Source organism: Amborella trichopoda, chromosome 8, assembly GCF_054954075.1.
Source record: "Amborella trichopoda isolate Santa Cruz 75 chromosome 8, AtrichopodaSantaCruz75HAP2 v2.0, whole genome shotgun sequence".
NCBI classification, from domain to species: domain Eukaryota; kingdom Viridiplantae; phylum Streptophyta; class Magnoliopsida; order Amborellales; family Amborellaceae; genus Amborella; species Amborella trichopoda.
Window position 1 is genome coordinate 6,441,978 of NC_142343.1, and position 13,216 is coordinate 6,455,193.

The window sequence follows — 13,216 nt, forward strand, 5'->3', positions numbered from 1 at the left end:
TCTTCTTCTAAATCCCCATTTAGGAAGGTTGTCTTTACATCCATTTGATGGACTTCAAAGTCAAAATGGGCTGCTATGGCTATAAGGATTCTAATGGATTGAAACTTGGCAATTGGTTAAAAGGTTTCCTCATAGTCTATTCTTTGTTTCCTCATAGTCTATTCTTTTTTTTTAGTTAAATCCCTTGGCTACTAGTCTAGCCTTGTATTTTTCTAGCTTCCCTTCTGAGTTTAGTTTCTTCTTGAAAATCCACTTGCATCCTATGACTTTCGGTCTCAAGATAGAGGTACTAATTCCTAAACATGACTTTGGTTAATAGTGGAGTACTCATCTTTTATGGCTTTTACCCAATAGGTCTTTTCATAATAGGTTATGGCTTCTTGGTAAGTCTTAGGCTCATTATCTGGTTCATCTCCAATCTTATCATATAATGTTCTCCCAGGTAGGTAAAATGTTCAAGGTATTGAGGTGGTCTTGTAACTCGATTACTTTTTCTTGGTTCGGGAGGTTTAGATTCTATTTTAAGTTGGAGTTGAGGTTCAGGTTCGAGTTCTCGATTCTCAACCTTGTCACTAGCCATCTCATAGAGATCGACTTGCTTGTGACTAATTCTTGCTTCAAGGAATCCATCCTCAAAGAAATGGGCATCTCGGCTTTTAACGATCGCCCCATTTTCTAGGTTGTAGAATTGATACCTTTTACCATGGTTAGGGTAGCCAATGAAGATGGTCTTGACAATTTTGGGATCTAGTTTTGTTCGATTTTGGTATGGGACAAGGACATGGGTTGAGCAACCCCAAACTCTTAGGTGATCGAGGGACGGAGTACTACCAATGAATATTTCGTGATGAGTAAGAGGGGTAGCTTTGGTGGGAGTCCGGTTCAGAATGTAACCGACTGTTAATACTGCTTCCCCCAAAAAATCTAGGGAAAGTTTTGCATGCCCCATCATACTTCTCACCATTTCTACCAAGGTCCTATTCCGTCCCTCGGTAACTCCATTTTGTTCCGGTGTGTAGGGCACAGTAAATTGATGAATAATCCCATGATTTGCACACAAGTCTTTAAAGAGTTCGGAAGAATACTCCCCACGTCTATCGGTTCTTAGGACTTTGATTTTCAAGTTTGTTTAGTTTTCTACCTCGGCTTTGTAAATCTTGAATTTTTTTAAAGCCTCGGATTTAGTGTGCGTAAGGTATATGTGACCATATCGCGAGTAGTCATCAATAACAGTGATGAAATACCTTGTGCGACTTTTGGTAGCCACATTCATAGGACCACATATGTCGCTATGAATGGTTTTCAATACATTAGTAGCCCTTTTTGCCCCGGTGGAGCTTTCCCTTACTAATTTTCCTTACACACACAATTCACATATTTTTGATAAATCTCCTTTATAGTTTTGAAGGATCCCATCTTTTCTTAGTCTTTCCATTCTATTAAATCCTATGTGCTTTAGATGCATATGTCATAAATACGCATCCAAACCATTCGAAGATGAGACGTAAGTGACCACTTCTTTTATTTCAATTGAGTAAAGACCGTCCACAAGTCGTCCGGTCATTACAACTTCATTATGATTTTTCACTATAACCTTTTCTCCATCAAAGATAGTGATAAATCCAGCCTTAGACATCTTGGGACACGGCTCAGTCCCGCACTTAGCTGGGCTACAATTCCTTGCTATGTGGCCCACCTTCTTGCAAACAAAACATGTTCTAGTCTCCCTCTTCTTTTTATATTTGTTCTCCTTAGATCCTTGTTTTTTTTTTAAAACGTTCTTACCCTTTCCCTTATAAGGCTTAAAGAAAGGTTTAGATTTTACCATATGTACTGTTCCCTTCGGTGTCGGGGTGTGGCGCACATTCCTTCTCTCTTCTTCTCTTTTGAGCACAGTGATTAGCTCCTCCAGCTTGGGAGCTTTTGATTGCGTCGCAACATAAGTGATGAAAGTATCACATGAATTGGGAAGTGAGTTCATAAGATGAACCACTTGGATGGGCTCTTCGAGTTGCATTCCAGTGGCTTGTACTTCTCGAATGAGTGCACGAAAAGTGAGCACGTGATCTGATATTTTCGTGCTCTCACTCATCATGAGTTCATTGTACTTTTTCATGGCTAAGGATTGTTTTATAAGTGACGGATCTGTATGCTCCCTTTCAAGTCTCTCGTGCATCTCTTTTGCTGTTCTCATTGACTCATATTCCGACGCATATGAGTCGACCATTGTGCAAAGCAAGATATTCCTTGTTCGCATATTTTTGCGCTTCCAAGTACCATATTTATCCTTAGCATCTTGAGATGAATCGTTACTTGGACTATGAGGACGACTTTCAATCAAAATCTCATCCAACTCCTCCTTAGAAAGCGCATATCCTATTTTGCGCTTCCAAGATGAGTAGTTGGACCCTTCAAACCTCTCGGTTTTTAGGATCTCAGAGATGAAAGTTCGTGCGACCATCTGTCTCTTTTCCCAAAAGCAATATAGGAATCAATAAAAAGAAAAATAAATTAAATGCTAGAGGTAGCAAGAAACCTCGCTCTAATACAATGAAAGGAGTTTATGATAAAGCACGGTGAGTATATTTTAAAAAAAACTTCTTTATTCCTATACCGGCAAGATCATTTACAATGTCCAAATACAATTAAACCACTTTTAAAAAAACAAAAATAAAATCGGTTCTCAATTGCTACCTCTTCATATACAATTCTTTTATTCAACAAACAAAACTAGACTTTTATTGCTTTATGAGAAAAGAAGATCAAAACATAAATAAATATTTAAAAAGTTAAAATTACCGGAGATTATCTCAACCAGGCTTAGTACACCCTACGTCGAGTCTCCTTCTTCCAATGGTGCTTAAGATATGTGATCGATATGTTGATTTCCCTACTATGGTAAAAATCTACTCAATGACTTAATCTTGATCAAGCCTCTTAGCTTGATTTTAGAGGGATGAGAGATGTATATCAAGAGAGAGTGAGATATCTACTAGCAAGGGGTTCACCCCTTTACCACCCACAAAAAAAAAACACCACCTAGGCTTAGGCGTGTCACCCAAAGAGAATTTTGCAAAGAGAAAAAGACACCCAATACAACTTGGAGAGAGAGAGATAAAATTGGATCGTGCTTCAAAATTGGGGCGTGCCTCCCATTGGTAATCTTTCCAAAGAAAGCTAAATTTTGGAGTAGGGAGAGAGAAAATACATACGTAATTTGTTAAAGGGAAGACCGCTTTTTATAGATTTTATATGTCATAGATTTTGCCTCAATCTATAGGGTCAAATCTCAACCGTCGATCTAAAGAGACTTGTGAGGTGAGAGATTTGAGCTATTCATCTCTTTGATCCACCATCAAGATTCAAAGAGATGAGCTAGAGTCTTATCCTCCCTTTCCTAAATCTACTCCCATCAAATAAAGAAAGCTTATATTTTAATATATCAAATCTTTAATTATTGGATCAAGATTGTCATTAAATAAAAAAAAACTTATAGTTTAATATATCCAATCCTTAATTATTGGATCAAACAATCTTGATTCAAAGATTTAGTAAATATCTCAAATATTTGATCTTATCATGGCTCTACCCAAAAGATAAGCCAACAGACAAACATTCTTCTCAAGAAGAATACGTGAATGGGTAGGGTGTGCCACCCGCGTGGGCCTCACCTAATCCACATGTATTTAAATTTTGGGCCCTATATTTTATGGAGGTCCTATATATTTTTAGAAAATATTTTATTTCATATTTAGAATTTTTTTAATCTTATATTTTATTTAAAACATTGAAAATTTAATTTTTCTTAATTTATAAATCCAAATGACAAAAATAAAATATCATAAGATTCACAAAAATTCAAATAAACATTCTAAAAATCAGATAGCATAAAATTAATAAAAATTAATTAATTTTGATGGGAATCGGATCCGTTAGATCTAAGAAATTATCAATACATGGGAGCACTCCATCTTCAACTGCGAATCACAATCCGCCTAGCTTTCTCAAACTGACCCAACAGTTCCCCCCACAGTCCACTGCAGGGATTTATGATTGGACTACCAAAATCAATTAATAGACTAGGAGACGCAACCCCACTTTATGGATTTCAGGTTCTTCTCGAGAGACAAAAATCATGGTCCTCCAGACCATGATGCAACCATGACTCTATGGTACATAGAGGTAATCTTTCGTACATGTACACGCTTCATCCTCATTGGTGAATTTCAAAATGGCTATCTATATACATGTCGTGTGATGATATAATGATGATGTTTTAGCCCTATCTCTAAGGGTCACACAATCCCTTGGCTCTCATCTGGGCATAATTCGACCTCATCAAAAGATAACTCACTAAACCCTTCTCGGTAGATCCCTATGCCCAGGTATCTTGAGTTTTTTCAAATCTCGGTTGGCCTAGCTCGTCGAGCCTAGTCTAAGTATAGGCAAATAACATTTGCCTAATATGATCCACAAAAGGACCACACTCTCACTGAGTTTATATTTCATTTATTAAATATGTTTTATAGAGTCTCTCATAAGGCCTTTCAAGGCCATTTAAACCCAACAATTTTAAATGGAGAGAGACAAAGAGCAATGGGAAAGAGAAAAGAGATAATATATTGACATAGAGTGCGGGCATGTCTTTCTCTCCAAAGTTTTAAGATACTTTCTTTCTATAAAAATTCAAATTCGATATAGTTCTGCTATTTAAAATTATTGAAATAGTTTCTCTCTAAAAAATTCAAATAGTTTCTCTATCTAGATTTTGATATTTTTTTTCTCTAAAATTTTAAGATATTTTATTTATCTAAACTTTATAATTTGATATAATTTATCTCTCTAAATTTTTTTAGAAGGGTTCTCTCTCTAAAAATTTTAAGCAATTTCTCTCTCTAAAATGTGATATAGTTGCTCTCTCAAAAATTTTAAGATACTTTCTCTCTCTAAAACTTGAAATTTGATATATTTTCTATTGCTAAAAAATTTGAGATAGTTTCTCTCTAAAATTTTTGAGTAGTTTGCCTCTGTAAAATTTGATATAGTTTATCTTTTGAAAATTTTAATATATTTTCTCTTTCTAAAACTTAAAATTTGAGCTGGTTTCTCTCTCTAATTTGTGTGGATCTTTTGCCATAATTAATTGTATTTAATAAGGTGGGCAGCTCTGGTGTGCGAAAATAGTATTCTTACAAGTTATATCCCCTCTTTCATGCTTACACAAAACAATATTTTGGATAACTCAATTTTTTCTTGGTTTTGTATACCTATCTTTCGGCCCTCTTTCTTGGTTACAGAAAACATGATTATGTATTCAAAATGTTGCCAAACATATTTTATGCAAGATAACATGGGTATACAAAACATAGTTTTGGATACCCTAGGATCCAAATGGCCCCATAAAGATTTTGTTCAGGGCACAATGAAATGACAACAAACTAAACACAATAATTATATTAACAAATAACAAGAACTGCAACCCTGGGTATAGGATTACTCTTTAAAAAAATAGAGAGAGAAAAAAACATAGCATAAGATAATAGTAAATAGAATGAAAAAATCCACAGATGTGAAATAATAGTGCATTCAAATTTTTATGTTGTATTGTCAATGAAATAACAAAAAATCCAAAAAACGTGAAATCTATCGAAGCTATGAGCACAAAGAGAGTAACAAAAAGTATTTTTTGGGTAAATAACAGAAGACGTACTTGTAGTAAACAACATATGTAAGCAAACCCAAATATGTGCACCTTACTCTTGGCCATAGTTGCTTAATTAAATTTGGGAAAAAGATAGAATTAGCGCACTAGCTCATATGAACATATGAGCCCAACGTTCCAGATTGAATCTGGGCTGATCTGACGATCATGGATTTTTGGTAGTGTTTGAATTTTAATTTTTTTTCTACAAATCCAAATCACTTAAAATTTTAGACGTATGTTCATAAAAAATAGGTGAATATTCAAAAAATATCAAAAAAAATATTTTACATTAAATAAATTAACCAAAATACCCCTGAAAAGCTTTGGGGGGTATTTTGGTCATTTTTTACAAATAATTTGTTTTATATTTTTATTAAGTGTGCCTTGATGAGAAAAAAACATACCTAAAATTTTAAGTGATTTAGATTTTTAAAAAATAAAATAAAAAAAAATAAAATTCAAACACTACCAAACATCCGTGATCGTCAGATAGGCCCATAACCAATATGGACCGTTGAGCTCATATGTTCATATGAGCTAGTGGACTAATCCTATCTTTTCCCGTTAAATTTTGGCTGAGTCACTCTCTTTCCCTTTACAATGGTGCGTGGGATACGTGTCACCTTTGGATCAAATCAGACCACTGCCATCTTGTTTTGGAGTAAAGTTTGTCTATAAAACTCGTGTTTCCAACCATTCAATAGACATAGACCCGAACGAAAACCCTAACAATTCCCAAAAACCCTAGTTCTAGGACCTTGCTCCAACCAACTTTAGAAGCCAAAATCAAAACCTCTTCATTCATCAAAAACCCTAGATATGAAATTTCTAGACATCTCTCTTTCCTCAAAGCTCATTCATTCAATCACATCATCAATTTCAAATATTAAAGCGTAAAGACTTCTCTCCGCCGTCTGATCTGGGCCCCTGCCCATGGAATAGGTGGAATAAATCACAAAATGGATTTTTGTTCAAGAATGAAATCTTATTGGAATTGTCCATTTCCTGTTCATCCTTCGGAACCATATCACATCCCGGATCTGATGAAATAGGATAAATCTGGGTGTTGGGTGTAGGGGTCCAACTTCCAAGTTCATTCCTTCCTTTTCTTTTTTCTTTTATTATTTGATCTATTTTACTACTTTCCTTTAGTTATTTTGTTCTATTTCTTAGTAAATCTGCTTTTTTATTATTTTTTCTTTTATTCCATTTATTTTCATTGTTATTCATCTTTATTTTCTTTGATTAGCCTTTTAGTATATTTTGTTCATCTTTATTTACATCTATCCTTGTTTTCTTGATTTCTTTGCCAAGAGTAGGATTTTAAGTTTGATTTCTTTGTAGCTTTGAATTGACTGGAGCCACCTCTCTCAACTCTTTTAAATAACTAAGTTTGCATATGCATGCAGATCAAACTTCTCTTTGTCTGGTTGGTCTCAAATTCACATGCATACAGGCATACGAAATACTAGTTATCCCATGGTGTTGGAAGGATATAGTTATATAAGTTGGAGTACTGAACTCAAAGAGTCACTATCTACGTCCGAATGGAAATTTACCTTAGGTGGTGGAGCAGTATCATGGGGTGAAAGAAACAAACATGCATTTCTCGATCCACTATGGAGTTGGAGTTCATTGCACTAGCTTTTGCTTGTGAAGAAGTTGAATGGTTAAGGAATTTACTGCATAGAATTCTATATTAGCCCAAACTGATACGGCATCGCAATTAATTGTGATAACTATGCAACAACTACTCGAGTGAACAATGATGTGTATAATGTCAAATATGGACATATTGGGTGCAGACATGGCTCCATCCAAATTCTAATTAATATGGAGTGGTAGTTTAGAATTTCTAAGGTCAAAAGACAATTTGCGAGATCCCTTGACAAAAAGACTTACATGGGATGACTGTCAGTCGGATCTCAAGTAGAATGGGGCTAGACTCCATAGAGAAACCATCAATAATAGGAACCCAATCTAGGCTTTTTGTTACCTCAAGAGGTCGAGCTTCAATTTTAGTAAAACAAGTCATTTACATGGTTAGTTGGATCACTACATAATGAATAATTTATCTATAAACACCCATTCTCAAAGGATCCATATGGCAAATGAGTCTAGTGATGACCTGCGTGCTAAGGAAGGTTGAGTTATACTCTTAACGATGTCTATATGACTGGTATCAATTGGGGTGTCTTATATGCAGGAGCACCCGTGATAGACTCACGTATAAGAGTGTGGAAGTGAGGCCGATTCCTATGGGATCAAACTTGTACCTAGAGTACTCATTCAATCGGGATATAAGCTTAAGGCTCATGACGAGCCAGTAGTATAAAGAGTCATCAGAGAGCGTATATCATTTGTATGTTGTGCTACTAGTATGTTGGATAAGATCATTGGTTCAAAACTACATACTATCATGGAGCTTGATGTACATTTTAATGCATACATTAAGTGGAAATCCAAAGCAAAAGATATCTTCATGGTATGTAAATAATGTATGTTTCCTAATGTTTTTATATTAGTTTGAAATAGATTGTATTTAGCTGTGAAAACTACGATACGGTATTTCAAAATAATAACCATCTTGTTCCATAGTATTTTGGAAAAGGAATATATTGGAAAAGCTATTTTTGAAAGAAGTGATGGGTGATTTATCCCATATTGAAGATGTGGATGAGGGAAGCTTGCTAAAATATATGGATATCATCTTTATTTGTATTCTAAGGACCAAAGAAAGATAAGGCCTATGCAAAATACACATAATATGTAAATGCAATTGTGTATGTGCATGTGTGTGCGCGGGCGAGGGTGCAAGGGTGCTTGATGCACCACTTTGCACTTTGTTCACATTGATGTATGAGGTAACCTTTGCACGTGTGTTGGACGAGCTCTTGGTTTGTCTATCTTTTTGCCGTTATACACAATGCTTCTGGTAGAATGAACCTCTAGTGGATTATTCCTTCCGGTGTTTGACTAGTCTCCGATGGACTATCATAGAGACCATCCAGTGATTTGTGCCCTACCTGTACATGGGGCTCCAACGGACGGTGCACTTCAATGAACTGTGGCTCATCTCACGTTTCCGGTGGATGGAGCATTTCGATGATTGTGCCCCTCTGGTAATGATGTGTGGCTCTGGTGGATCGAAGCACTCCAATACTTGTGTTCCACCAATGAAGACGCATATATAACACGTGGTGATTGGTCTTCTAGAATTCGAAGAGGCACAATGCGGCAGTTACTTTTGCAGTTCACATGTACTCAGTGCAACAGTTACTTTTTGGAATTTGATTGCGCTGCAATGACGATGGAGATTTCAAGAGATGCCACTATAGTCGTGAAAGCGGAAGGCACTATTTCTCTATAAATAGGTATTCATTTTCTCCTGTTTTGATATATAGAAGCAATATAAGTATTCTCTACGAGAACTTTCTATCTCTTGAAAGAAGGCAACTCTAAACACTCTATATCTGATAATACTTGTGTATTTGTATTAACAAGCTAGTTTCCCCAATCCTCTACTCCTATATATCCCGAGGACAAAATGGACTAGATGCACACTGATTCATAACCAATAAGGGACAAATATTGTTCTTAAGAAAATGTACATCGTGCCAAAACCAAAGAGATTGAAACACTCCTTATTTTTCTACATTCCTTATTTTGCCACTTTTCACCCCCCCTACTTTTGTGCCTACTTGTTTGCAACGACGGAATAAGGCCCCACTCACTTTCAGCATAACTCTCCTTAGATGCTGAGTTTTTAGTCGGGTAATGGGAATGGGCGGGCCCTACCGGTACTTGAGATATGGGTCAGTTGGGTTGCACACAGGCATTGTCTTGCATTTCTTTTCTCACTTAACCAATTTTAACAATATCACTAAACTATTTAATCATAAAGGTGCAAGATGGCTTATCCATAGGTGACATGAGAGTGTTGAACTTCTAGTTAAATTATCTTGGGGTAAAACTAGCTTTCTTGGCTCTCATTTGTCTAAAAAATTTAAGATTTATTTTCTCATTTCACATCAAGTAAAGCTTATATCTATAGGAATTGTATACAATGAGACCATTTAGATCACAATTACTTACAATCATCCGATGTGAAATCGGATAGCTTAGGTGTGTCACAAAGTTCGAGAAAATATCTTTTGAAGTTTGAGCTTGATCGATGGAATAAATGCAACCATCTAATTTTACATACATGATCAAAATTAATTGTGATCACCTTGTATCAAAGATAAATAGTCTCATTTTATATTTTTCCATCTCGAAATTATAAAAAATCTCTAAATAAGACTTCAAGATACTCGAAAAGAACGGCGGAACTTGGAGTTCCATATGGGTAAGATGAAACTGTCACGCGCAAAATATATTTTATGGAGGAGGTTTTCTTGTGTCAGCTTCCACGCTTTTTTTAAATGAAAACTCCATCATAGTGATAGATTTGGACACAAAATTTTTATAAGTTGACACAGTCGACCATCACTATTATGAATCTGAAAATAAAATGATTTTGAACCTTAATAATAAAATTTAAATATTTTTTATCTGATTTATTTTAATTCTACGCAGCGTCATTCAGCACTATTTTTTTTAGATGCAAAATTATAGTTTAAAGCAGAACTAAGACATGCTCCATATTATCCTAAATCCATGTCTTCGATGAACCTTTAGAAAAGAAATATATCGGTAAAAGATCTTATTAAAACATTTTCCCTTCTTATATTTTTATCCCTGTGATGGTGAAATGGCATCATACATGTGACGTTTTAACTATGATGTTCTCCATGAAATTCTCTCTCTAAGTGATTGAAGGAATATCCTTCTCTCACTAACATTATTCAGACGTGCACTTTGGAGTCAGTGTTATCCTTATCTTTTTAAGTTTTGGCCCCACACTAAGCCATTTTCACTAAAAAAAACTGAATAAGTTTTATAAAGTTGTATATTATGAAAAAATAATAATTAAAAGGACCCTCTTTTCAATCGCGAAAGTTTAGTGGGGTTCTTGCACAAAAAAATAAAAAAAAATTATAACTTTTTTAAAAAAGAAGATGTTTAGTGGACTCTTCCTCCCATGAGTAAATATTATTTGATTCCAATTGTGTTTGAATGAATTTCCTCAATCGCCACTATTCACGAACAGTAGTTTCTTTACACAGAGGGGTGTAAGAGGTATGGACAGGGTCTCGGAAGACCAAGGCCGGGTCGGTCAGCTGACTGGCCTTTCGGGCATGGCCAGCCCTTCCCAGCTCTATGAAGGGGCTGACCTTGGCCATGTCTGGCTGGCCTTCGGGAACCACTGGATAGGCTCAGCCATTTGCACCCTATTCAACTGAAAAGTTAGATTAAATATGACCCCTTCGGGCCTCAAATATTTAGGTCCAAGCCCAGCCCATTAATTAATGAGCCCAAAATTTAGGTCCAGCACGGTGAGATAGGCCAAAGAAAGGGCTCAAACCAGCACATCGAGTTTGTATTGTCTCTTGATAATAAAATAAGGAAAAAGTTTGTATAAGGATGCTACCTTATAATGTAGAACTACGGATGCCTCTCAAAAATCCATCGGAAAAGGTAGTTTTAATGTTGAAAAACCATTTGATTGATCATCTCGACATCGAGATGTATGACTATCAAAAAAAAAAAAGATTTTAAGTCTCAGAAATAGTGCATTTTACAACATATTATCTACGCCGTCTATTTTCAAAATTTTCATATGGTTATAGATCTACTTGATTTTAACCATTTTTTAAATTTAAAATTTTATAATTAGATATAAAAATAGATTTTGAGATAATCCTAAGAATATTTTCCATCAAAATTATATACCATGATAAAATTCGAAGTTGCACCTTAACTCTACACCTACAGATGTATCTGTATGTACACAGTAGTATCTTGAAAAATCATCAATAAAAGTGACAAAATATTTATGTTTATCACGAATCTGTGCGGCTTTTAAATCACAAACATATATACTAATTCTCGTAATATAAAACCTATTTCAGCTATAGGAAATGGTTTTCCTTTCTTTTTCAAAAAAATAGTTTAAAAAATATTATATTCGTGATCTTGGATTATACACACACCACACAAAGTATTTTCAAAATTTTCACACTTGGGGCTAAGGTCCAAATTATTTATTTTTCTCAAAGCATAAAACTTCATGTGACGTAATCTACTATGTCACAAAGAAAAGGCGTCCAACATATAGATAGAAGAAGACACAGACCTGTCTCAATATCTATATTTACCTTGTTAATTTATTAACTGAAAATGTCAACCCTAACAAATCCATTATTTCCAAGTTGATCCTAGTGATCAGAATCGCAGATCTTTTTGTGCGTCTTTCTCCTTTCCCATTGGCCCAGCCCCGGCGTGTCAGAGAGACTACGACTCTCAATACTCTCAACCAATGTTTAAAAAAATGCCGACTCGTCCGGTTCGACTCAAGAATTGCCATAGACGGATCGAATAGGCGAAAAAAACGAGAATCGTCCGGTTCTAGAGACAACCAGACGATTCTGAACAGTGACTCGCCGATTCACTGTACGGAATCGGCGAGTCCCGTACAGTGAATCGGCGAGATCCCGTACCGAATTTATTTATTTATTTTATTTTATTTTATTTTATTTTATTTTATTTATTTATTTATTTATTTTTTTGGTAATCCATGATAGATTTTTTTATAATACTTGATCGGTTTTTTTGTAATCCATGATCGAATTTTTTTTTTTTTTTTTTTGTAATCCATGATCGAATTTTTTGTTTTTTTTTTTTTTTTGTAACCCATGATAGAAATTTTTGTAATCCATGATCGAATTTTTTGTAATCCATGATCGAAATGTTTGTTTTTTTTTCTTGTAATCCATGATCGAATTTTTTGTTTTGTTTTTTTTTTTTGTAACCCATGATAGAATTTTTTGTAATCCATGATCGAATGTTTTGTAATCCATGATCGAAATGTTTGTTTTTTTTTTGTAATCCATGATCGAAATGTTTGTTTTTTTTTTTTGTAATCCATGATCGATTTTTTTTTTTTTTGCAACCCATGATAGAGTTTTTTGTAATCCATGATTGAATTTTTTTTTAATCCATGATCGAATTGTTTTTTTCTTTTTTTGTAATCCACGATCGAATTTTTTGTTTTTTTTTGTTTGTTTTTTTTTGTAATCCATGATCGAATTTTATGTAATCCATGATCGAATTTTATGTAATCCATGATCGAATTTTTTGTAATCCATGATAGAATTTTTTGTAATCCATGATCGAATTTTTTGTAATCCATGATCGAAATGTTTGTTTTTTTTTCTTGTAATCCATGATCGAATTTTTTGTTTTTTTTTTTTTTTGTAACCCATGATAGAATTTTTTGTAATCCATGATTGAATTTTTTGTAATCCATGATCGAATTGTTTTTTTCTTTTTTTGTAATCCACGATGGAATTTTTTGTTTTTTTATGTTTTTTTTTTTTTGTAAGCCATGATCGAATTTTATGTAATCCA

General features: G+C 34.5%; 1 protein-coding gene across 1 annotated transcript; it reads right to left on the minus strand.

Moving 5' to 3' along the window:
* Window positions 1-1,468: 1,468 nt before the first annotated feature.
* Window positions 1,469-2,461, minus strand: LOC148780740 (uncharacterized). The gene has a single exon (XM_088873840.1). The coding sequence runs from the start codon at window positions 2,459-2,461 to the stop codon at window positions 1,469-1,471; it is 993 nt and encodes a 330-aa protein (XP_088729966.1).
* Window positions 2,462-13,216: the final 10,755 nt, after the last annotated feature.